The sequence below is a fragment of the Sphaeramia orbicularis genome, chromosome 22 (genome assembly GCF_902148855.1).
Source record: "Sphaeramia orbicularis chromosome 22, fSphaOr1.1, whole genome shotgun sequence".
Taxonomy (NCBI): Eukaryota; Metazoa; Chordata; class Actinopteri; order Kurtiformes; family Apogonidae; genus Sphaeramia; species Sphaeramia orbicularis.
The window spans coordinates 1,443,974-1,471,365 of record NC_043978.1 but is presented as its reverse complement, the minus strand read 5'-3'; the positions used below and the strand labels follow the sequence as shown (position 1 = coordinate 1,471,365).

The following is a 27,392-nucleotide window of genomic DNA, read 5'->3' as shown; positions in this document are numbered from 1 at the left end:
TTTGCTGCTTAAATATTTCATGCTGTTATCTGTTATTATTTTCTTGTTTGGTTGTTGCTGAAATCATTCAAATATAAAATGAAATCTCACAAAACAAGTAAAAACATGTATTTCTTACTCAAGTTTTGAAAATACACAATTCTGTGTAGCATCACCGTCTCAGTCAGATAATCATTGTGTCTGAAACTCGACCATTTTATGAAAACAAGTTATTTATGGAGCGTTTCAGGCAGGAGGCATGAAGGAAGGAGGATTTATTTGAATACGACAGAGAAGAAAATAAAAGATACGACAAAACTAAAATTAATACAAAAACAAAGCATTTGGAAAATAATGAAAACTAATAAAAAGTAGCAAACCCCCCCTAAAAATGAAAACTAACTGAACTAGAAAAAAAAAGTCCAAACTAAATAAAACTAAACTATGATGAAAAATCCCAAACTCTTCTGACCTTGGTGCGGACAGCCCTGGCTAAAGAAATCAGTCAGACAGAAACATTCACTTGGGAACTACCCCAAAACTCTGGGTCTTGACGGGTTAATTTGTTTGGGGTTTTTTTTTTACTTTACAGTTCACATTCTGACATAAGGAAACCAAACCCGACCACAGAAGAAGAGGGTTTTCCTGTGAAGCGTCACAGACGGTTCCTCTTTCATTCTGACTGACTTTACTGTTAAAACGCTGATAAGAAGCCGCTCACACACAGACGACAGACGCTTCAGTGCACGGCTCTATCTGCGAACTTTATCTGCGAACTTTATCTGCGAACTTTGAACACAAGCGGCGGGACCGGAAGCAAAACAGCAAAACAGAAGAACAGAAGGACAGAAGGACAGAACAGAAGGACAGAACAGAAGAACAGAACAGAAGGACAGAACAGAAGGACAGAAGGACAGAAGGACAGGACAGAAGAACAGAACAGAAGGACAGAAGGACAGAACAGAAGAACAGAAGAACAGAAGGACAGAACAGAAGAACAGAACAGAAGGACAGAAGGACAGAAGGACAGAAGGACAGGACAGTCGACTGTTGTCAGGTGTTTAATCCAACAGTGTGTTTTTACTGTGACCTGGAGCAGACATGTCTGCTGTTGCTGCTGGGGGGGTTTTCACCATTATGTTCCTCATGTGTGTTCTGGGGAGTGGAGGTCTGGAACTGCTGAGAGTGACAGCAACAACAGGGAGTGAGTACCTGTACACTAAACACACACACACACACACACACACGTGCACACACACAGGCGCACACACACACACACACACACATGCACTCACACACACACACACACACATTTGGTGCCTTGACCTTTGACCTTGAGTGACCTAGAAAGGTCAAACAAATGTCAGTTAATGTCTTTAAAAATGCCACTGGACGACAGGAGCCTCGGTCCTGTTGTTTTTGGAATAAATTTTTCAGAATTCAAATAATTTAACTGGAATTTAAAGGGTTAAAGTCCTGAAACGTGTTGAATGTTTGGCAGTTTTGAGCAGGGTGGAAATTATGTTAGAGATGCAAAATGCATCATGGGAGTTTAAAATACTTTACATCTAAGAGCAAAAGACACTAGTTTCAAAAATATAACTACAAAAAAAAGTTCTTGTCAAATTTCATGCTGAAAGCTGCAACAAAACCGAAATGATCAACAAATGAAACGAAAAAAGTCCAAAAATGGGAGGGGACTCAGTGAACGCACCACACATGGACTCAGTAAACGCACCACACATGGACTCAGTGAACATGGACTCAGTGAACGCACCACACATGGACTCAGTAAACGCTTTTAATTATAGTTTTTATTTATTTCAGTTAACAAAAATGTTTTTTCAATTCTAGTTTTCGTCATTTCGTCAGTTTTCATTAACGATAATAACCTTGCAAATGATATGGAAGCATCACCTGCAGAAACAAACAGAAAACATCTAAAAAAAAAAAAAAACATCGTCTACATATTAAATAAGCCATTTGCCTTTGATTCCTCAGCTCCTCCGTCTCCTCCCAGAGTGCATTGCTGGTGTCCACGTTACCCCAACCTGACTGTGTGTGCGTGGCCTGAACCTCCACATAACCCCCCCACCCACTACGTCGCCACCTACAGGTAAACCTATCGACCTAAAAGTGCTCATCCCTTTTAAAAAGCTGCTGTTCAGTGGCCTCAGGTTTGTGTTTTTTCGACCTCTTTCTCTCTTTGTTTTTTTCAGCGACAGACTCAGACAGCAGGTCATCCGCTCATGTCTTCTCATACGTCCCACATTTTCGTCGTCTGGACCGACGTCAGCGCCGTCACCTTCCTCTGATCAGGTAATCAGTCCAGTGTTTCCAACTCCTCAGTCATGAAAGGATCTGTTTTCTGTCCTAAAAGTCTCGAGAAGTTCCTAAATGACATCATCACCTAATTTGCATAATAGTAAATGTTCATGTAATTGTACTGATCGAAGGAGGACAGAGGAATAACACTGAGTATGATCACAGGTCTCAAACTTTCGGCCTGGGGGCCAAATCTGGCCCCCCTCTGCCAAAGGTTCCATTCCGGCCCTGCAGGATGAAAGTGCAAAAATGAACCTGAACAGTCCAGGTTGTTCCACATACAGACCAATGTGATCTACAGTAAAAATAACAACACAATAACCCAGAAATAATGACGACAAATTTTCTTTATGAAAAATTATGTGCAAAAATTTAAGTGAAAAAAATCACATTACACTGTGAAAATATTTACATTTACAAAACTATTTTTTCACAATAAAATGCAAATAAATACATAAATAAAAACAAAGATGAAAAACCCGAAATGTGCAATTTGAACAATATTCTGCCCGTTCCTAAATGTTTGGTGCATTTGTGGATCCACTGTGATCTGGAAATGTATTAATGAGAGATGGAATATTGTAGAAATTGTTCAAATTTTAGTTCCAAACTCCAAAATTTTATCATATGTTTATGTAATACTGTGTGTAAATGTACTTGTATAAATAATTAGTCGAGGCATAATATTCTTAAAATTGCACTAATTTTTCAAATGAAATTTCTGTTTTTCAGGTTGTTCACATCTGTTTTTTTAAATGTAAATATTTTCATAATTTTATTGTTTTTTTTGCACTAAAACAAACAGAAAAACTTGGATTTGTCATTATTTCTAGGTTATTAAATCATTATGTTGCTGGTGTGGCCCGCTTGAGATCAAATTTGGCTAAATATGGAACTGAACCAAAAGGGGTTTGACAGCCCTGAGTTAGAGAAGAAAAACATCCTACATGTGTTTGGAACTCCAAATGGACTCTACTCTGTCCGTTCTAGTTCAGTTTCATGTCCTCATTCCAACCGTCCTCGACTAAAGTGCAGATGCTCGAAGGCTCCGTTCACACAGCAGGTCTTTTTTTTTTTTTTTTTATATATAAGTTAAACTTTTAGTGTTTTTTCAACAAACAAACAAAAAAAAGCGGCCAACACTTTGACTTACATATCAATATAGATACATGTACAAAGTGTGTAGAAAAAATAAATAAATAAATAAATAAGTAAATATATATATATATATATATATATATATATAAATAAAATATAAATAAATAAACTAGAAAAGCACTCAGAGAGCGCAGACCTCCACCAAGGCACCCCCCTCCCCCTCCTAATCACCACCAAAATTGAATTATTTCTTCCTTGTGCCAGTATCAACATTTCCTGAAAAATTTCATCCAAATCTGTCCATAACTTTTTGAGTTATCTTGCACACAGACAAACAAACAAACAAACAAACAGACAGACAGACAGACAGACAGACCGGATAAGTTGAATTTACTTAAAAAATATGAAGTAACTCGTTGCTTTAAAAACTTTCAGTAATGAGTAATGAAAACTTGAGTGTATTAAACTTAAATGCTTAATTTGAATGGAATTACTATTTTAAGTACAACACACTAAATACCAAGTTAATTTAACTACAAATTAGCTGCAATGTCAATTGCTTTGTATAATCATTACACTCAATATCATCAGTTCATTGGACTCAACTCCAAGTTGTTTTAAATTAAAATCTTTTGCAGTGTAAATGGCTTTGTATAATTATTAAACTTATTATATTGTGGCGTGGATGGAAGGTAAGCAAGTAGTTAGCTCAATGTAATTTGCCAGTACAGGAAGTGCTTTTAATTTGGCACGGCATAAAGATTTACATAGAACAAAAATAATCCCACACCGTAAACCCCAATAAGTTTATTTAACTCAAAAAGATAGTTGAAACTGATTACATCAACATTTTTAAGTAATGTAACTCTAAACCCGTTGCCTTAAAAAATTTCAGTAAAGAGTAATGAAAACTTGAGTGGATTAAACTGCAATGCTTGATTTGAATGGAATTACTATTTTAAGTACAACACACTAAATGCCAAGTGAATTTCACTTAAAATTTGTTTCAATGTCATTTGCTTTGTATATTCATTAACTTAATATCATCAGATGATTGGACTCAATTCCATGTTGACTTAAATTTTAATCTTCTGCAATATAAATTGCTTTGCATAATTATTGAACTTAATATATTGTAGCATGAATGGAAATTACACAGGGAGTTAATTTAATATAATTCACCAGTACAGGAAGTGTTTTTAATATGGCAAAGCATAAGGATTTACACTGAACAGGAGCAGTTTTTTCTGAACAGTAAATCCATAGTTCTTCCTCTGGCTCTGACTCATGGTGTAGCTGTACGAAAATACAAAAAAAAACACAAAAAGGCCAATAAACACTAACACACACACATTCAGTCCAAACGAACACCAACAGCACCACCCCACTGAACCCCTGCACAGAAAAACAACACATTTACAACAACATGAACAATACCCACAATGCAATGCACAGATAAAAAGGTGTGGTCAGGACTAAAACTGAGTGATTTAAATCCATTCAACTGAAACTGTTTTTGTACTTTCGACTGTGTCGACAAATTAGTAGGATATACTGAATATTTTATAGTAATGGAATAAAACTGAAATCATTTAAGTACATTGGAATTTAAGCCTTTTAGTAAAAACAAAGTCCAGGCTTACAGACCCAGATGAAAACATGACCTCTGCCGTTCCGTGGCAGAGGTAATGAGAGAAAAAATTACAAATTTACAAGAGAGGGATTCATGTAGTTCTGTGAGGTGAGGGTGCAAAGGATAAACTCAACCAACGTAGTTCCACTGGGACCATCCATCTGCCATGGGCCAAAGGAAACACCCTCCATTCATGTTACTCAGCTGGTCTTAATGCACAATTCAGATTTTTTGTGGTGAAATCCACCTCAAATGTATTAATAATTCAATTAAATTCAATTAAAATGAGCTTTTTTGACATGACTCAGAAAGAATATGTCTAAAACTATATCAAATGAGTTGAGCTTTTACCGTCCAATCAGAGGACAGATAAATGCTGCCCACACTGGGGGTAAGCCAGCTAGCCCTGTGAGGTGAAACTGAAATCTGATTGGCTGAGAGTCTGGTTTATTCCAGCTCTACACACTCAAAAAAACAGAACATTGGATTTAAATAATAAGATAACGTCAACCGGTCCCACAAAACTTTTTTATTTAAATTTTAAAAATACTAGATGACTAAATTTCAGCAAACCGTCTTAATTAAGTGCTACATCACACAGTTAAGTTGAATTTATTAAACATGTTGAATTTACTCAATATTGTTACATTTAATTTAGTATACATCATTACATTGAATCAATTAAACACATTGAATTTACTATATATCATTTCATTGAATTTAATAAACATGTTGAATTTACTAAATGTCTTCATGTTAAATTTACTAAACATCGTTATGTTCAATTTATTAAACACTGAATTTACTAAATACCACTATGTTGAATTTATTAAGCACACTGAATTTACTACATGCTGTTACATTTAGTTCCCTTTAACATCACTATTGTAGCATTGGTGGAAATTCGACTCAAAGTTAGCTCAATATCAGGTGTGAGCAATAGTTATGCTTTTAATTTGACAGGGAGAGAGACCTAAACTAGATTAATCCCAACAGGATAGCCATTGCTCTACCAATGGCTCTCACTCAGGGTGCAACTTTACAAATTACAAAAATACAGAAAAAATAAACAAAAAGTCCAATAAGCATTGCCATACACATATTAAGTCAAAACTAGTACTAACACAACAACCCCGCTGAATTCTTGAGCATAAAAATAACACATTTACAACATAGTACCCACTACCCATAATGCACTGCGGCAAACATGCCAAACTTCATTTTTTAAGTGACTGCGTTGACTAAATTGTATTAAACAGTATTGAATATTCCCAAGACTTGTATTATTACTTAAATGTAATGTAACTCTCTTGTTTTTTTCACTAAAAATGAATTTATTAAATATTTTCAACATAAATACATTGCATAAGGATTACTACATGGGTTTTCCATTTCTTTGAGTGCATGTAAAGGGTCATGAGATAACTTTTGTTATGATTCGGCGCTATATCAATATAATTTGATTGATTGGTTCCAGAAACAGTCCTGATGCTGTACTGTTTAAATCACATGAGCCTTCACTCTTCATTCTGAAGGACCAGGACAGATTAGAGGAACCCTGGACACACTTAGGCTCCGCCCACACAGCAGATATTAATGCAGAATTCAGAGTTTTGGGTGAAATCTGATTTTGTTTGTGTGTTGGTTCATATTCCACATTAAATGCGACTTCTATCAGTTTTGAGTCTGAACTGAATGTGACCCTGAAGTGACCCACATGCACTAAAGAGGTCCTGAAGTGACCCACATGCACTAAAGAGGTCCTGATGGAATACCAGACCATGCAGACACACACTGGGTTTACAGCAAGGTTATTATCGTTAACGAAAACTAACAAAATGGCCAAAACTAGAATTGTAAAAACATTTTCGTTAACTGAGATAAATAAAAACTATAATTAAAAAAAAAAAAAAGACAACTAATTGAAACTGTATTGTGTGTTTACAAAACTAACTAAAACGGATAAAAACTGTGGATAAAATTCCCTTTGTTTTCGTCTTCGTCAATGTCGGATTGATATGAAATCGATTTATTTCCGTCAAGCAATTTTCTGTGCTGTCTCCATACGACACTTTTTGCTCCGTCACTTGTGTTCACTTGTGGTTTCCAGTCGTCTTCTGGTCCCCACTCTACCTGGAAACATGGAGACTAAAGCAGCAGAGTCCTGTCTGGGATTGATTTGAATACAACGACAGAGAAGAAGAGGAAAGAGACCACTGAACTAAAATTAATACTAAAACTAAACTAAAACTAAGCATTTAGAAAAAAAAAAACTAATAAAAACTAGCAAACCTGCTCTAAAAACAAATTAAAACTAACTGAATTAGAGAAAAAAAGTCAAAATGAAATAAAACTAAACTATAATGAAAAATCCAAAACTATTATATGTTTACAGAAGGAAATATGGTTTTCCTCCACTCCGACCAACAGCTGGGACGTTTGTCACATTTCAGTGTCGTAAAGGTCGAATAAATGCGACCTGGACGTTCAGACTGAAGTCACATTGGAAATATCAGATCTGGATCAGATTTAGGACCACATATGAAAGTGGTCTGGGTCAGATCGGATTTGGGTCACATTGCCCTGCAGTCTGAACGTAGCCTAAATAGTGTGTGTGTGTGTGTGTGTGTGTGTGTGTGTGTTTCAGCTGTGGCGCTGTCTCCTCCCTAACCTGAAGCTCCTCACAGACTACATCATCAACGTCACAGCGGTGTATCCCGGCGGCAGCAGCTCCCATCTGTCCAGTTTCATGCTGGAGGACATCGGTAACAGCTGACCCTCGTTCTAAAACCCAGACCATGTGACCAAACGCACTGGGAACGCCTTCATTCCATCCTGGTTCTTCTCTTCTGTCTCTGCAGTCAAACCAGATCCTCCTGTAGACGTGTGGGTTTCTGCTCAGAATCCCAAAACCGCCGTAGTGGGATGGACCCCCCCGCCGACGTGGGCCAACCTGGACATCTTCCCCCTCAAATACCAGATCCTGTATCGGTGGGAGAACAGAGGCACCCTGAAGTCTGTCAATGTGAGACTTACATTCATCACAAATCTGAATTTGAACATTTGGATTAGTTCTTATTTTATTTAAAAAAACAGACTTTTCATTTCAGTTAAATTTTAGCACCTCAAGAAGTTTTAATTTAGTTTGATAGACTGGTTTATACGGAGCCCCCTGACGGACACTGGGGGTGGGGGTGGGGGGTGAAATAAGTAACTTTTGCAAAATCTGACAAAACTGTTTACATTAAGGGTAATGTTCTTTGGGGTCATCCAAGAACTTGTCTTTTTTGTTTTCACTTGTCATCACTACGGTGGCCCAGAGGTGCAACAGCCCACAAAATTATCCACTATAAGAAAAAAGAGAACAACCCAAAAAAAATGATCCACTCTAAGAAAAAAGAGAACAGCCCAAAAAAATTATCCACTCTAAGAAAAAAGAGAACAACCCAAAAAAAATTATCCACAATAAGAAAAAAAGAGAACAGCCCAAAAAAATTATCCACTAAGAAAAAAAGAGAACCAAAAAAAAATGATCCACTCTAAGAAAAAAGAGAACCCAAAAAATTATCCACTATAAGAAAAAAAGAGAACAGCCCAAAAAATTACCCGCTATAAGAAAAGAAGGGAAGAACGCAAAAACTTATCTACTATTAAAGAAAAAAAAAAAGAGCTGAACAGTAAATCCATAGTTCTTCCTGTGGCTCTGACTCATGGTGCAGCTGTACAAAAATACAAAAACAAACACAAAAAGGCCAATAAACACTGACAGACACACATTCAGTCCAAATGAACACTAACACCGCCACCCCACTGAACCCCCGCACAGAAAAAGAACACATTTACAACAACATGCCCAATACCCACAATGCAATGCACAGATAAAAAGGTGTGGTCAGGACTAAAACTCCATTCCATCCATTATCCACCGCTTATCTGAGGCCGGGTCGCGGGGGTAACAGTCTAAGCAGGGATGCCCAGACTTCCCTCTCCCCAGACTCCTCCTCCAGCTCTTCCGGGGGGACCCCGAGGCGTTCCCAGGCCAGCCGAGAGACATAGTGTCTCCAGCGTGTCGTGGGTCTTCCCCGAGGCCTCCTCCTGGCGGGACATGCCTGGAGAACACCTCCCCAGGGAGGCGTCCAGGAGGCATCCAAAACAGATGCCCGAGCCACCTCAGCTGGCCCCTCTCAACGCGGAGGAGCAGCAGCTCTACTCCGAGCTCCTCCCTGGTGACTGAGCTCCTCACCCTATCCCTAAGGGTGCGCCCAGCCATCCTGCAGAGGAAACTCATTTCGAGCACTTGTATCCGGGATCTTGTCCTTTCGGTCATGACCCAAAGCTCATGACCATAGGTGAGGGTAGGAACGTAGACTGACCGGTAAATCGAGAGCTTCTCCTCTCGGCTCAGCTCCTTCTTCACCACAACCGACCGGTACAGCGACTGCATCACTGCAGACGCTGCACCGATCCGTCTGTCAATCTCATGCTCCATCCTTCCCTCACTCGTGAACAAGACCCCAAGATACTTGAACTCCTCCACTTGGGGCGAGGGCTCCCCACCAACCTGGAGAGAGCAGACCACCTTTTTCCAGTTGAGAACCATGGCCTCGGATTTGGAGGTGCTGATCCTCATCCTGCTCGCTTCACACTCGGCTGCAAACCGCCCCAAGGCATGCTGAAGGTCCAGGTTCGATGAGGCCAACAGGACAACAGCATCTGCAAAAAGCAGAGATGAAATCCTGTGGTCCCCAAACCGGACCCCCTCCGGCCCCTGGCTGCGCCTAGAAATTCTGTCCATAAAAATAATGAACAGAACTGGTAACAAAGGGCAGCCCTGCCGGAGTCCAACATGCACCTGGAACAGGTCTGACTTACTGCCGGCAATGCGAACCAGACTCCTGCTTCAGTCATACAGGGACTGGACTGCCCTTAACAAAGGGCCCCGGACCCCACTCACCCGAAGCACCCCCCACAGGAGATCACGAGGGACACGGTCGAACGCCTTCTCCAAATCCACAAAATACATGTGGACTGGTTGGGCGAACTCCCATGAACCCTCGAGCGCCCGATGGAGAGTATAGAGCTGGTCCAGTGTTCCGCAACCAGGACAAAAACCGCATTGTTCCTCCTGGATCCAAGGTTCAACTATCGGTCGGATCCTCCTCTCCAGTACCTGGAATAGACTTTCCCCGGGAGGCTGAGGAGTGTGATACCCCTGTAGTTGGAGCACATCCTCCAGTCCCCCTTCTTAAAAAGGCGGACCACCACCCTGGTCTGCCAATCCAGAGGTACTGTCCCCGACTGCCACGCGATGTTACAGAGACATGTCAACCAAGACAGTCCCTGCACATCCAGAGACTTAAGGTACTCAGGGCGAATCTCATCCACCCCCGGAGCCCTGCCACCGAGCAGCTTGCCAACCACCTCGGTGACTTCAGCTTGGGTGATGGACGAGTCCACTTCTGAGACCTCAGCCTCTGCTTCCTCCATGGGAGACGTGGCAGTGGGCTTGAGGAGATCCTCAAAGTATTCCTTCCACCATCCGACAACATCCCCAGTCGAGGTCAGCAGCACCCCACTTCCACTGTAAACAGTGTTGGTGGTGCACTGCTTTCCCCTCCTGAGGTGCCGGACGGTTTGCTATAATTTCCTCGAGGCCGACCAATAGTCCTCCTCCATGGTCTCCCCAAACTCCTCCCAGACCCGAGTTTTTGCCTCCACAACCGCTCGGGCTGCAGCACACTTGGCCTTCCGGTACCCATCAACTGCCTCCAGAGTCCCATGAGCCAACAAGGCCCGATAAGACTTCTTCTTCAGCTTTTGACGGCATCCCTTACTTCAGGGGTCCACCACCGGTTTCGGGAATTGCCGCCATGACAGGCACCGGAGACCCTGCGGCCACAGCTCCGAGCAGTCGCTTTGACAATGCAGGTGGAGAACATGGTCCACTCGGACTCAATGTCCCCAGCCTCCCCTGGGATCTGGGAGAAGCTCTCCTGGAGGTGAGAGTTGAAGACCGCGCTGACATCGGGCTCTGCCAGACGTTCCCAACAGACCCTCACAACATGTTTGGGCCTGCCGAGTCTGTCCGGCTTCCTCCTTTGCCAGCAGATCCAACTCACCACCAGGTGGTGATCGGTTGACAGCTCCGCCCCTCTCTTCACCCGAGTGTCCAAGACACGTGGCCGGAGGTCTGATGACACGACAACGAAGTTGATCATCGACCTCCAGCCTAGGGTGTCCTGGTGCCAAGTGCACTTATGGACATCCTTGTGTTCGAACATGGTGTTTGTTATGGATAAACTGTGACTCGCACAGAAGTCCAATAACAGAACACCAGTCGGGTTCAGATCAGGGAAGCCGTTCTTCCCCATCACCCCCCTCCAGGTCTCACTGTCATTGCCCACGTGGGCATTGAAGTCACCCAGTAGAACAATGGAGTCCCCAGTCGGAGCACCATTCAGCACCCCTCCCAGGGACTCCAAGAAGGCTGGGTACTCTGCACTGCTGTTCGGCCCGTAGGCCGAGACAACAGTGAGGCACCTGTCCCTGACCCGAAGGCGCAGGGACGCAACCCTCTCGTTCACCAGGATGAACTCCAACACATTACAGCTGAGCTGAGGGGCGATGAGCAAGCCCACACCAGTCCGCCGCCTCTCACCGTGGGCAACGCCAGAGAAGTGGAGAGTCCAGCCCTTCTCGAGGGGTTGGGTTCCAGAGCCCGAGCTGTGTGTGGAGGTGAGCCCGACTATATCTAGACAGTATCTCTGAACCTCCCTCACAAGCTCCGGCTCCTTCCCCCCCAGCGAAGTGACATTCCATGTCCCAAGAGCCAGACTCTATCTGGGGATCGGGTCGTCGAGCCCCCTGCCATCGACTGCCACCCAATCCACAATGCACCCGGCCCCTACGGTTCCCTCAGCGGGTGGTGGGTCCACCGAAGGCGGGCCCACGTCACTCTTTTGGGCTGTGCCCGGCCGGGCCCCATGGGCAAAGGCCCGGCCACCAGGCGCTCGCTTTCGAGCCCCAACCCCGGGTCTGGCTCCAGGGTGGGGCCCCGGCTGCGCCGTACCGGGCGATGTCACGGTCCTTGCTGTAATTCTTTCCATAGTGGCTTCTGAACTGCTCTTAGTCTGGCCCGTCACCCAGGACCTGTTTGCCTTGGGAGACCCTACCAGGAGCATAAAGCCCCCGACAACATAGCTCTTAGGATCATTTGGGCACTCAAACTCCCCCACCACGATTAGGTGGCAGTTCAAGGGGGAGAGGACTAAAACTGAGTGATTTAAATCCATTCAACTGAAACTGTTTCATACTTTTGACTCTGTCGCCAAATTAGTAGAATATACTGAACATTTTATAGTAATGGAATAAAACTGAAATCATTTAAGTACATTGGAATTAAAACATTTTAGTAAATACAAAGTCCAGGCTCACAGAGTAGTTTTGTAATGTAACTGGTCCACTGACATGTGAACATGCCTGTTTGAATGTGGAATAAGCGTACTGGTTTCTAAGCTGTCCTGTGTCCTGTCCTGCAGCTGGGTCCATTTGAAGGCACCAGGATCGACCTGAAGGGGCTGACATCTGGGAGGATGTACCGGTTCCAGGTGTGTGCCAAGGACTTACTGGGACTGGGCCAGTGCAGCGACTGGAGTGCACCAGTAAACGTCACCATACGATGAAAGACTCCATCAAACACATTTAGTAATTTATTCAAGTATTTATTTGTCATATTTTTAAGAGTAAAAGTTCATGTTAAGTATTTTAAATCTTTGTAACAGAAGGTAATAAAAGGTATATTATTTCCCAATGGGGATGAATAAAGTTTATCTGTATTTGACCCAGAATGTGTGTGTTTATGCTGTTAGTTTTAGTGTAGTTCCACCCAGTCACTGGAACAACCTGGTCCTTTTCAGCTTCAAAGGGATTTCTGTATTTTAGCAGGGGTGCCAAACCTGTGGCCTGGGGGCCAAATGCAGCCCCACCAAAGGTTCCAATTCGGCCCCTGGGATGAATTTACAAAGTGTATAAATTCCACAGTCAAGGCTGTGGAACTCATTTTAGTTGCGGTTCCACATTCAGACCAATATGATCTACAGTCAAATAATAACAGCAGAAGAACCGACAAAAAAGAATGACTGCAGATTTTCTTCTCTGTTTGATGTGAAAAAAATATTACATTATGCCTATAAATAATGAAAACTGCAAACTTTTGTCTTTCTTTTAGTGCAAAAAATAACATTAAATTATGAAAATACTTACATTTACAAACTATCCTGGAACAATAAAATGTGAATAACCTGAATAAATATGAACATGATGAGTGTCCACCTCAGAGGGGGAGCAGGTCGGGCCTGGCACCTGCCCCCCCTACCAGATGTCCGGTTCATGTTCATTATTCAAGGGGCGTGTACCCATGTAGAGGTGTGCAGTGCAGAGGCTGTGACAGCGCTCGACATTCATGACCCACAAAGACGGAGGACATTACCTGCAGAGAGCTCAACAGTGTTCCATCCCAGTGTCCTGTCTGCCACATGTGTGTTCAATAAAAGTTTGTTCACATGTGTATCCAGGCCCCAGGCTAAGGACATATTCAAATGTTGCAAAACATAAAAAAAAAAAAAAAAACATGAACATAAAGATGTTGGACATAAACACAGGACAGGCCAATGCACCGCAGTACCAGCTGCTCCCACTAGATGGCAGCATTGGACCACTAATGAAGAAGCAGCGTTCCCCTCACACAACAGAGAGCAGATGTAGAGGATATGTGCACAGATACTGTGGGTGACCTCGGTCTGGTGTGGTGCATGTGTGGGGCATCAGACTGGATTCTGAAGACCAGAACAAGAGGCTCCAGTTTGCGTCCATACCTCCCAGTTTCAATAGCATGATGCATTCACAGATGCAAGGGGAAGAAGCTTTTATCCTACAGGAGGAAATAAAAGTTCTCAAAAACAAGGGTGCAATTTGAATTTGCTGTCGGGGCAGTGCCAAAGTGGTTTCTATTCAAGGTATTTCCTTGTCCCCAAGAAAGGACGGGGGTTGTGTCCAATCCTGGATCTGTGTGCTCTGAACAAGTATATGAGAACATACATGTTAAGGATGCTGACATACACACAACACTGATTTGTATGTCAAGGTGGTTTGTTTGTGTCCATAGATCTGAAAGACACATACTTTCACATCCCTGTTTATCCTCCCCACAGAAAGTATCTCAGATTTGTTTTCCAGGGAGGGTTTAAGAATACTGTTATGGAAGTTTTTTTCTGCTGCTGGTGAATAATGAAATAGAGACATCTGCTGGCCGACAATATTTTATTTCTTTGTCAAGAAAGGTCAGTTCTGCACACGAGCGGCGATTGTGAAGAAAAGACAAAGAGCTTCTCACAAGGTCCACCTTTTATAGGGTGAATCACATTTGCAAGTGACACCTCCAGTCTCCTCAAAGGGCCTTTTGATTGAATGATGAACTCATGGCTTTAACAATCAGTCACCTTTTGTTACCTTGCAAGAAAATTTACACATACAGTAGGGGCATTTGGGTAAGAATATGGGAAAATTAGCATGCAGTGGGGGATATTCGGGAAAGGTAGCATGTAGTGGGGAAGGGTAGTCAGGAATGGATACGGAAACAAAGAAGGGAATCAGAAAATTCCATTACAATACACAGTGCTCCTGTTCAGGCTCTCTCTCAGCCCAGGCTGCTCACATCGCACCTGGCGTCTCTGAGCTTTACAGGAAACTGGGACTAGAGTGTTCTGGCCCCGTCTCAAAACATCGACTTCAAAGGCCTGAGCCTAAACTCAGTTTCCTGCAGAGCACATCTGTCGGCGGACAGGATAAAAGCTTTAACGGCTTGTCTGACCACCTTCCACCGGGGCACACTGCTGCACTCCAGGGCTTTCCTCTGACTGTTAGGCCTTATGGCATCAGCCCTGGTGGTCGTTCCACCGGGCGGTCAGCACATACCTCCGTTCCAACGGTGGGTTGCAGCGGTGGGTCTCAACCCATCGTGCCATGGCAGCCGTTCCATCTGGGTAATGCACAGTGCATGCGTGCTCTGCATCCTTGGGGACACAAGGCTTTTCTGACTATGGGCACACCCATAGGGGTGGTCTTAGTTTGGAAAGTTTTTACAATAGATGCCTTTTTGCACGGCTGGGGGGTCACGCATGAGGGCAGAACAGTGAGTGGCATTTGGAGTTCACATACGCAGGTATGTCACATAAACTACCTGGACCTCTGGGCTAGACTACTGGCATTGTGACATTTCCTGCCTCTCATCAAAGGGCAGCATGTCCTGGTCAGGACAGACAATACCACAGCTGTGGCACATGTCAACAAACAAGGAAGGTCCTGCTCACATCTGCTGCACATGGACCAGCTCTCACCTGTCATTACTGAGTTATGCATGTCCCAGGTCTAATGAAGCAGGGGGTGGACCTCCTCTCCAGGGGCAACCCTCGCTACAAGTATTGGAAACTCTATGGTGGGGTTTTGAGTCAGATATGGGAGAAGTATGGACAAGTAAGTAAGTATGGACAGGTTGACATGGACCTGTTTGTGTCATGAGAGGACACACAGTGTCACCTGTTTTACTCTGACGGATCAGAGCACACCTTTGGGTCTAGAGCTTTGGTGCACAAGTGGCCACATGTCCTCCTATATGTGTTTTTCTCCATTAGAGCTGATCACTCCGACTTTTTGCAGAGTCAGAGAGAGGAGACACTTGCTCATTTTGGTAGCGCCGCTTTGGCCAGCATTGTTTGAGCCTCTTAGTCAGATAGAGTATAAAATACTCTGTTTTAAGACTGCTCTGCTACTGGCGTTGGCCTCAGCCAATGTGACTATGTGAGTAACATACATGCATTATCTAATCCTGCTTTTATGCCAAAGGTCTTTCACCTGACCTTGTCATGTCTTCCCATTGAGTTGTCTGTATTTTATCCTTCTCCTTTTCCCTCAGAGGAGCAGCAGCAGCTCACACACTCTGTCCAGTTTGTGTGTTAGGTGTATATGTGGACAGGACGGCTGTGTTCAGAAAAACCGATCAGCTGTTTGTGTTATGGGCTGCATTCCACCAGGGCACGCCTCTCTCTGAGCAGCATCTGACTCACTGGACAGTGGAAGCTGTGGCTTCTATCAGCAGTGGGCTCCAGCCTCCTGCAGATCTATGCGCTCATTCCACTCGTGGCATGGCTACTTCATGGGGACTGTTCCAGGGCACCTCGGTGGAGGAGATTTGTGCAGCAGCCAGTTGGGCTACACCACACACATTTGCCAGGTACTATAGACTGGATGGTACTGTGCCCTCCCTATCAGAGTGTTCTGAGCGTGGGGGCGTTACCTCAGGTGCCTATGTAGTTATGGTGGTCTTCAAGTAAGCTTGTCTGGCAATGCGGAAGTCTTGACATCCCATAGCAAGACACCGAAACAAATGTTGAAAGAGAACATTAGGTTAAGAAATGAACCCCAGTTCTCTGAAACATGAGTGAGGTATCTCACCAGACCACCCTTCTTGCCTGGAATGAGAAGAGGTGTGTTTACTTATAGACTGATGTGATGATGTGCCACTACGCTCTTATAGCCCCTCCTCCTCTGGGGAGCAGGTGTCACATCTGTCAGTCAGGTGACTAGCATGATGTTATAGGGCTTCTGGGGAGCGTGTCCCATATTGAGATGCCACACTCATGTTTCAGAGAACCGGGGTTAATTTCTTAACCTAATGTTTTAAGGGAATTTCTTGCAAGCAGGAAGTACTTGCGTGCAAGAAAACATGTCACTGCATTTCTATTGGTGGAAAAGTGCATCACATGGACCAATCAGATACTGTGCCGTCTGCTGTGTGTAACCTGGTTGTTACGTGACCATGAAATTTGTGGAAGTAACAGCAACGTAAAAGAGACAGTGTTAGGATTAGCAAACTTCAAGATTTCAGAGATTTGTGCATATTTAGCATTTAGCATTTATCTCGTGGCCATGCATTAATATTTTTTTGCCTCACGTCACCAAAGGGGCTCTGCAAAAATCAAACCTTTAGGTCAGTGTTTTTCAACCTTGGGGTCAGGAACCCACATGGGGTCACCTGAAATTTCTAGTAATTGATAAAAAAAAAAATTACTCAATCAATCAATCAAAAATTACTAATAAAAAAATATGGTGAGTTGACAGAGACGATCCCAAGCCATAAAAGACATGACAAACTCTGAGTGTGAAACTTCAGCACTGTGTTACTGTTTATCTGTCAAATGTTCATTGTGGTCAGTTTCAGATGCTGCAGCTCTTTCATAATTCATAGTTTCAGTTCTTGTTTGTTCAGTATTAATTGTCAGCCTTGTAAATCACAGCTCGACTGACTGTACATATCCTGACCAAGGAAAATCCAATTCTGCCTTTGTGCAGTAATCTACACCTGGCTTTACTGCCTCCATCCACAATAATATACATTATATAGACTAAATGTCCTCTGAAATGAACGTGTATTAATGTTAACGTTCAACATCTATTTTCAACATAGTATAGCAAACCATTACATGATCAAAAACAAATTAATTTTAGCAAAAAAAAAAAAAAATCTCTGTTTTGAATGTCTGGTGTCACCAGAAATTTGTGATGTTAAAATGGGGTCACAAGCCAAAAAAGGTTTGGAACCGCTGCTTTAGGCACTATCTCAGAAATCTGCATGGAATCTGACACTGGGCTCTATCTGTAAAGTCGCTCCTGAACCACTCTGTATCTTTATTAAAATGCCATGGCCTCACTGCACTACTGACTAATTTGAACACACTCCATTGGTGACCATTAGGAAACATATTTTATTCTATTTGATATATTTATTACATTAAGTGGCAGCTCCACAACTGTGTGAAAAATGAAAAAAATAAAAATGGAGGCATCTGTTGTCAGCTGTCAACAACGTCCACTACCAGTGGGGTGACGAACTCTGAGTGTCTGATTCCTAAGGTGAAGGACGGCGGTTTGGGGAGGTGCATGTAGAACTTCTCTGGACTGTATGTTCCAGGTCCAGGAATACTGGAGGAGTAGCTGGGCCTCTTAGTCCGGCTCTGCATGGAGAAGGAGGGCTGGCGGGTGCGGTAAATGTCTGCGGGGGTGCTGTTGTATTTTCCTGGTCCAGGGCTCTTGGACAGGTCCTCAGAGGGAGCGCCCACATTCCTTCGACCCAAGAAGCTGTAGCTGGCACTGGACGGTTTGTTTGGAACCTGGCAGCCCAGCAGATTAGGAAGCATGTAGCTGGACAGGGGACAGAGGATTTAGATTAACCTGCAGAAATGTGACTGGATCTGGAGTTTGGTCTGTAGAAGCACTAGCAGTTCAGTGTCTGAGGCTACGTTCAGACTGCAGGAAACATGGCCCAAATCCAATTTTTTTTAACCCATATGGGACCTGTATCCGGTCTGTTAAAGACAGTTTGAACAGCACTAATCTGACCTGGACCACTTTCATATGTGGTCCTAAATCTAATAAGTATCTGATATTTTGCAATGTAACTTCAGTCTGAATGGCCAGGTCGCATTATCCGACCTTTACGTCATTGAAATGCGACAAATGTCACAATAGAGGGTATACACGTGACGTCACCGCTAGCAGAAGTCACCGCGGTTCCGCCCACTGAGTGGCAGAAAGAGGGAGATGAGTGACAGCGTTGGCTTCAATACTGTCTAAACTGAAGAACAATATTTAATAAAAAATGGGGCAGAGCTGTTGTTCAGTTGATTGTTTGAAAAGCAGAGGGAGCTATCGTTTTACAGACACCAAAAGACAAAGAAAAGAGAAGGAGATGGATCCACAAATCCAGGAAACCAAACCTAGATCTGTGGATCCTGTTTGGTGTCAGCTAACATTCATTTCTGCTGTATTTTTGGGTCCAATCAGACCTGAAATGACCTATTGTTTTGGCTAACGTTCCTTCTTAGTGCAGCTCTTGGTTTCATGATCAGATCTTTCCTGGTTTTTGTCTTCATTTTGTGATTGTGAACCTTGTGCTCCTACATGATTAGTAAACCAAATTAAACTGAGGCCAACCTAGTTTTACAAATACGGGGGAACTGGAGAATAAAGCTACGACGGAGTATTAGGACCACAGAAGAAAAGAAAAACACCTGTCACTGCAAGTATAAAGTCATAAAATATTGATATAAAACCTGCAATTTTATGAGAATAAAGTTGAATACAAAAAGAATCACAATGTTATGAGAATAAAGTCCTAGTTTAAAAAAATAAAATAAAATCATAATGTAACGAAAATGTCATTTGTTTATGAGATTAAAGTCGTCATATTCCGACAATAAAGCCATAATATTACAAGAATAATGTGTTAATTTAAAAACAGGTGGTGTAAATCTACTAATTTCCCAGAATCCAGTGGTCCCCTGCTGGTCCACAGCAGTAGTATCTGTGTTGGATATAGGACTGGATCTGAACTAGACTCAGTAAATCTGCTCAGTCCCAGTAGATCATGCATAGATTCACTGGGGTCAGTCCACGGTCTACTGGAAATGACCTTTGGATCAGCTGGTTCTGGGCCCTAGTTTTGGACCCTTTGGATCAGTTGGTTTTGGGCCCTAGTTTTGGACCCTTTGGATCAGCTGGTTCTGGACCCTAGTTTTGGACCCTTTGGATCAGCTGGTTCTGGGCCCTAGTTTTGGACCCTGGTTGTCAGTCCTGATGAAACCATGTATATTAGTTTCAGGTCCAAATAGCGCTGATCCCCTCCCCCCTGGATCAGGTCTGGATCCTCCATGTGTGTCCACATGTCAGTGTTCATGGACCACTTGTTCTTTGGTAGCTCGTACAGATCCATGTCCAGTCCAACTGTCCTTCATTTAATTTCAGATTTCACATTTTCCCGCTCTGGCTGTGTTTACTGCTATACTCCGTCATGTTGAGCAGGTTGGTTTAAGACACTCAGTCTGACTTAGAGGGGTGTGGCCTGGGGGGGGTGATGTATGTGCATATCCTCTATTCTGCATCTCAGGAGGAGGCGCAGAGGAAAACCATATTTCCTTCTGTAAACACAGTGTGTGTCTGTGTGGTCTGGTATTCCATCAGGACCTCTTTAGTGCATGTGGGACACTTCAGGACCTCTTTAGTGCATGTGGGACACTTCAGGACCTCTTTAGTGCATGTGAGTCACTTCAGGGTCCCATTCAGTTCAGACTCAAAACTGATAGAAGTCACATTTAATTTGTAATATGAATGAGCACACAAATAAATTGGATTTCACCCAAAAATCTGAATGGTGCATTAAAAACGTGCCATCTGAACGTAGCCTAAGTCATCATGCACATGTGTAAATGAGGTGTAATATTGTTAAAATTCTCTCATTTTTCTTAAGAAATTTCAGGCTGTTCATGGTTGTTCAGGTTCTTCCCATTTTGTGTTAAAGGGTAATTTACAAACGTAAACAGTTTAACAATGTAATCCCCCCCCCCCCCCCAAAATACAACAAAGAAAATTTGGAGCTGTTAATATTTATCGGTTGTTTTACTGGTCAGCTGACTTGACGTGAAATTTCCTGAATCTTCCTGAACCTTGGTTTCCTTCATGTCTCTGCTGTTAAACATTGGTTCCACTGTTGTGTTTCACACAGACACTTATTGTGACGCGCATGAGTCCAGGCCCCACCCCCAGTTGGATGTTCGTTCCATGTTCAGTTGGATCCAAAAGTGTTTCAGACTGAGCTGACAGATTAGAGGGTACAGATGGAACTGGACTGGTTTGGTGGAGTTAGAGCTGAGTATTTTTGTAATCGATTAATCTATTGAGTATTTTCTTTGATTCAATTTGATTAAATGATTATTTGAATATGGTTTTTGGAGTTTCCTCCTTCATGTACCTGTTTGGAGCTGGAACAGCGTCCACAGCGCGGTATCTGGTGCGGGTGCTCATGGTGTAGGACGGTGGTCGGCGGTGGGTGTTGACGGGCGGAGCCTTTTCTGGGCTGTAGGTCCCCGGACCTGGAGTCTGGAACACCTGACCTAGGAGGGTACATGAAAGGCTGGTCACATGTCATCCTTGTTTTTTTTATTTTTCTCTAAGAGGCTCAGTAAGACTCATTTAAAGGTGCGGGAGACTTTTGTGACCAGTTTTTCATCCAATCTGTCCATCCTCAGTCACCTCCTCAGTATCATGAATCTGTTCCTCAGATGCCCGAATTCCCTCCCGGCTCAGTTTGTAAACACATGGTCTGTTACTGGTGGATGGAACTAAGGAACTGTTCACTGTGAGGGAAGAGATTCAGGTGAGGAAGGACAGACAGACGAACAGATCCATGATACTGAGGAGATGACTGAGGATGGACGGATTGGATGAAAAACTGGTCATGAAAGTCTCCCGCACCTTTAAGAAAAAAGACCCCTGTGTAAATCTCAGCTCTTAGTTGAATTTCCAGAATGTAAAAATAAAACATAAACACAACCATAAACAACTAAAACGCTGTTAAAACTCAGTGAACTACAGCGTCATTTTAGCCCAGTTCTCCTCTGAGCTGAATACTGATGGGAAGTGCCATTCTTTTTACCAACTTGATTCTTTCGGTTTATTCAACTGTTTTGAATCGATTCTGAATCGATTCAAATGATTCACCAATTTAAAAAAAATAAAATTAAAAAAAAACATCTGGTAGGGGCTGTTTGTGAACTGGCAGTGTCAGTGGTGTTTAATCCACTGAACAAACAGAGGTGGAAACAGGTTTAACCTTGAACATGTGTGTGTTCTGTCCACGAAGAATGGAATTAGAACAGGACTAAACTGTATATGAACATAGGACTACTGTCAATAGATAATTATATTTAGAGCAGTGCTTCTTAACCTGGGTTCGATCGAACCCTAGGGGTTCGGTGAGTCAGTCTCAGGGGTTCGGCGGAGGTCAAGACACACACTCGACTCATTAGTCGGGTGTGTGTGTCGGGCTAGGTCCATGTATGTAAACAAACGGCTTCGGAGACTCTTTCTCTGATTGACATCCAATATACGCGGTGTATTGTTGTTGCTTATAGCACTGCAACACATCCGGAAGTGTTTATAATCTCTTCCACTCGTCTGACGATGAATTATTTGAATATTTTCCACATCGTTGTTATGACTTTTGCTACTTCCTGTTAACCACGGAGGCAGCCATGTGTAGCGTTTGTTTACTTTTTTCGGTCACCGCACTGGTCAGTTACAATCATGTGACGACCGACGCACCGTCGCAGATGGAGAAATCGTATTACGCTAAAGCCGAGCTAGTGCCGTAATAAGGATGCTGGACATAAAAACGAAGAAAAGGAACAGACTTTGCTGTGGAAATGGCATGAGAGTGGCACTTACCAAGGTGAAGCCACGCATTTCTGAAATGGTCTGTCAAAGGCAACAGCAGAAGTCACACTGATTTGCAATAAATATTCATTATTATTGTAGCCTGATGGAAATTAGGTGATGGATGTGTGTTAAAATGTTAAAAATGATAAATAGCATAAATACAATAAGTTCATTATTGGAATACAAAAATTAAAACCATTTCAGTGTGGCAGTATTAAAAAAGGTCATGTCTTTGTGAAAAGGTATGGAATTTTTTGTGAGTTCATGCACTGTATTGGTTTTGTTCTTTGAACACAGTGATGTTAATGCACGGTTCATTTTGTGCACCAGTAAAACATATGCCTGTGTCTTGAATTTGGAAAAAAATCATATTTTATTTTTTAATAAAGAAGGGTTTGGTGAATGCGCATATGAAACTGGTGGGGTTCAGTACCTCCAACAAGGTTAAGAACCACTGGTTTAGTATGATCTATCTATCTATCTATCTATCTATCTATCTATCTATCTATCTATCTATCTATCTATCTATCTATTGTTGCTTAAAACCACTTTGTGCTCTGTGTGTTTATTTACATTTTCGAGTTGAAACGCGTTGAATCGATTCATGAACGTAACTGAACCAGTTCAGCATCACTTTACTAATATTTGGTTTATTCTCACATAAACTCGTCAGAATCACTTGTTCAGTCGGAGGTGGAAGTGCTGTGGGATGCATTGTGCAGAAGGTCGTCTCCACGGCAACACATCTGATTGTGTTGCGAGACTAGTTGCCAGTGATGGACGGGCCGAGCTAAAAATGTATTTTATTTGAAAAGAGTTTGTCTTTTATCTCACTAAGTATTTCTTTTTCAAACAGACCCAAACCTGCTTCATAACATTTGTCTCCATCTGCTTTGAATGCTGAACCCTCTGTCCTGTTTTTGGACCAGTTTCTTTCACATAATCATCAGCTGACTCCAGGTGGACTCTATCTCACCTAAACGCCTCCCTCTGCCCAGCATGGAGTAGGATGGGGTGTCCATGCGTCCAAACCTGGTGACCTTGGCATCGATGTTGTACCTGGGTCCTGGACTGGAGTCCACAGAAACCACTAAACCACACAGGAAACACAAACGGTTACCAGACAAACCAGTATCAGGGCTGGTACCCGGACCTCCGTGGGGTCGGGTCGGGTTGGGTCACTCACTGGCGCTGCTCATGCGGCTGTGGAAGGAGTAGGCGGGGCTGCTGGGCTTGGTGAAGTCATGGTTGATGTATCCCACGGTCGGGGGCAGGGCGTAGCGTCCAGGACCCGGACCTGAAAACCAGACCAGACCAGGACCATGACGACAGGAATGAAAATGATGCAACACATTCAACCCCTGCTGCTCTGTGGGTCTACTGGACTGTTTCTGATGGTTTCCAGCTGCAGCTCTTTGACTTATTTTCTATGGTTTAGCATTTGAACCTCCTTCCTCTGGTTGTTTAGGAATGAATTCTAAACAAAGTAAGACTTTCAAACAACTATGAAGCAATGACTGGACGACGACTGAGAGATTCTATAGCAAAGACTGTTCAGCTTTAATATAGTCCATATGCACACACACACACACACACACACACAAACACACACACACAAACACACACACAGACATACACACACACAGACATACACACACACACACACACACACACACAGACATACACACACACAGACATACACAGACACACAGACACACACAAACACACGCACACACACAGACATACACACACACACAAACACACACACACACACACAGATGTACACACACAAACACACACACACACAAACACACGCACACACACACAGACGTACACACACAAACACACTCACACAAACACACGCACACACACACACAAACACACACACACACAAACACACCCACACAAACACGCACACACACACACACAGACATACACACACACACAAACACACAGACATACACACACAAACACACAGACACACACACAAACACACGCACACACACACAGACGTACACACACAAACACACACACACACAAACACACGCACACAAACATACACACACACGCACACAAACACACACACACCACTGTTATAATAGTTTTTGGATTTTTCATTCTAGTTTAGTTTTAATTCATTTTGCCTGTTTTTTCTCTAATTCAGTTTGTTTAAATTAGTTTTTAGAGCAGGTTTGCTTGTTTTTATTAGTTTTCATTTTTTTCTAAATGCTTAGTTGTAGTTTAGTTGTAGTTCAGTTGTAGTTCAGTTGTAGTTCAGTTGTAGTTCAGTTGTAGTTCAGTGGTCTCTTTTCTCTTCTTCTCTGTCGTCGTATTCAAATCAATCCCAGACAGGACTCTGCTGCTTTAGTCTCCATGTTTCCAGGTAGAGTGGGGACCAGAAGACGACTGGAAACCACAACTGAACACAAGTGACGGACCCTTAAATATCAGATGGTGCCAGCAGAGAAAATTGCTTGAGGGAAATAAATCGATTTCATATCAATCCGACATTGACAAAGATGAAAACAAAGGGAATTTTATCCATAATTTTTACCCGTTTTAGTTAGTTTTGTAAACACACAATACAGTTTCAGTTAGTTATCGTTTTTTCTTTTAATTATAGTTTTTATCTATTTCAGTTAATGAAAATGTTTTTACAATTCTAGTTTTCGTCATTTTGTTAGTTTTTGTTAACGATAATAACCTTCTCACACACACACACACACACACACACACAGATTTATCAGACTGACCTCTCTCTCTTGCAGAGATTATGGGCCGTTTCTTCACCGCTTCGTCCTCCATTGTCCGCCTGCTGTGGTCTTTGTCCTCTTTGTGCGTCTTGGTCTTTGGTTCTGTGTCCTCTCCAGGTGATCCACGGCCTCCCAGACTGAATTATACATGACCACCAGGTGAAGAAACTCTATCTTGTACAAGGCTTCCATCTACTCTACACCTCCTTTTCCCTCAGGCGCTGTCAGGACTAAAGCTTTTCACAAGTTGGTTTGACTCTCCCAGAGTTAACGCAGGAATACAAACCACTACACCAGCGCTGTCAAACTCCTGTTCTTTCAGGTTCCACATTCAGCCCGATTTGATCTGCAGTGGACCAGACAAATAAAATAAGAACAGAATAACCTGTAAATAATGACAACTCCAAATTTTTGTCTCTGTTTTAGTACAAAAAACACACCATTTAATTGTGAAAATACTTACTTTTATGAACTATGTGAATAACCTGAAAAAACTGAAATTTCTTAAGAAAAATAAGTGCAATTTAACAATATTCTGCCTCAACTTATCACTTATACATGTACATTATGGATCAGATCTACAAAAACACTAAACCCTGAGGAACAGGCAGAAAAATGTTAAAATTGTGCTTAATTTGTTTAGATATTTCTGGTTGTTCATATTTGTTCAGATTATTCACATTTAATTGTTATAGGATAGTCTGTAAATGTGAATATTTTCATAATTTAATGTTATTGTTTGCACTAAAACAAAGACAAAAATTAAAGTTGTTAATTCAAGATTTTTTTTTGCTTAATTTAAGATTTTTTGCTAAATCTGAGATTTTTTTTTTTTTGCTTAATTTAAGATTTTTTTTTGCTTAATTCAAGATTTTTTCCTTAATTCAAAGCTTTTTTATTTTTATTTTTTTTTGCTTAATTCAATTCAAGACTGTGGAATTTTTGCACTTTGTAAATTCATCCCAGGGGCTGCATTTGGCCCCCGGGATGCATGTTTGAGACCCCTGCACTACATGAAGGCATTTCAACTGTAAGTGTAAAGTGTCATGACCAGTGCTAGAGATGAAGGGGGTGAGGGGGGAGCCCCCCCCCAAAAAAATACAATAAACTGTCTCACTCATCCCCCTTCTAAAACTGTCATCACCCTTTCCATCCCTTATGTCATTTCATCAGTGAATGTGGTTTTGCTTCCATTTCTACATTTAGGCTGTTTTTGCTCATATTGGTTCAAACTCTGTGGGTCAGAGGACACGCCCACATGCTATGGCACAACGGGATTCATGATTTTACCAGGCCTGAGCCCAGGCAAACATGTCGGTGAGGGCCTATTAAAATCGCATGGTTCCATTATTACCTCCACCAGGAGGTATTGTGATCACTTTGCTTTGTGTGTTTCTTTGTTTGTTTGTTTGTTTGCAACTTTACGGGAAAACTATTCCAACCATCTTTCCCAAATCTTCCCCACAGATAGGCCTAGGCCCTGGGACCAACCCATTAAATTTTGGGCCAAGTAGGCCAAAGTTCAAGGTCACAGCAAGGTCACAACATCTGCAATTTTCCTATTTGTCATCATTGAGCAATTTTCCAAAATTCATAAAAAATTCAAAATGACTCCGATTAGCCTCCAATTGGATCCACCCGTAGCTTAGAACAATCTCTTGTATCTGGCCCAAAACTGTCCGCATCCACTGTGGAATGTGGACTCTGTGGACATTTCCATTTAACATTGAAAATCCCATTTACCACACATTTAAAATTAGAACTCAACAAATATTGTTTGGAATTGAATCTAATTGGACAAGCACATGACTGATACCAAGCTTCAACTTTTTCTACTGTATGGAACAACCTGGAAACTGTTGAATTTAAAAAGAAATAGTTGATCCACACATGCACACCATTCGGGGTGCTTGGCGGAGGTTTGCGTTCTCTGAACACTTATTTTTATTTTACTCTCGCCACTTTGAATGCAAATTTGACCCCCTGAACGTTAACAAAAAGTCAATTTTATTTGACCAAAAATTCAAGCCCGGCAATTTTTTTTTTTATTTGAAGTCACCAAAAAAAAAAAAAAAAAAAAAAAAAATGACTTGGCCCCGCCCCCTCAAAAATCAAATACATTACACAGATGGGAGCCCTCCTCAAAATATTTTCCACATAAAAAAATGAAAGTTGGTACAGACATAACCCATGGCAGGACAAGTAAAAAACTACATTATGGCCCCGCCCTAAACCCAACAGGAAGTCGGCCATATTGGGTGGAAGTGTGGACCTCTAAA

General features: G+C 42.4%; 2 protein-coding genes across 2 annotated transcripts; one reads left to right on the top strand and one right to left on the bottom strand.

The window, feature by feature from the left end:
- Positions 1 to 696: 696 nt before the first annotated feature.
- Positions 697 to 12,876, top strand: ebi3 (Epstein-Barr virus induced 3). Its single transcript, XM_030127116.1, has 6 exons — positions 697 to 1,183; positions 1,981 to 2,095; positions 2,199 to 2,298; positions 7,683 to 7,800; positions 7,897 to 8,060; positions 12,574 to 12,876. Exons 1-6 carry the CDS (start codon positions 1,081 to 1,083, stop codon positions 12,715 to 12,717), a joined length of 744 nt encoding a protein of 247 aa, XP_029982976.1. The 5' UTR covers positions 697 to 1,080; the 3' UTR covers positions 12,718 to 12,876.
- A 5,064-nt stretch (positions 12,877 to 17,940) lies between these two features.
- Positions 17,941 to 25,165, bottom strand: odf3l2a (outer dense fiber of sperm tails 3-like 2a). The gene is made up of 5 exons (XM_030126964.1): positions 25,114 to 25,165; positions 23,547 to 23,657; positions 23,337 to 23,450; positions 20,895 to 21,036; positions 17,941 to 18,289 (listed from the first exon to the last, which is right to left on the bottom strand). Exons 1-5 carry the CDS (start codon positions 25,163 to 25,165, stop codon positions 17,941 to 17,943), a joined length of 768 nt encoding a protein of 255 aa, XP_029982824.1.
- Positions 25,166 to 27,392: the final 2,227 nt, after the last annotated feature.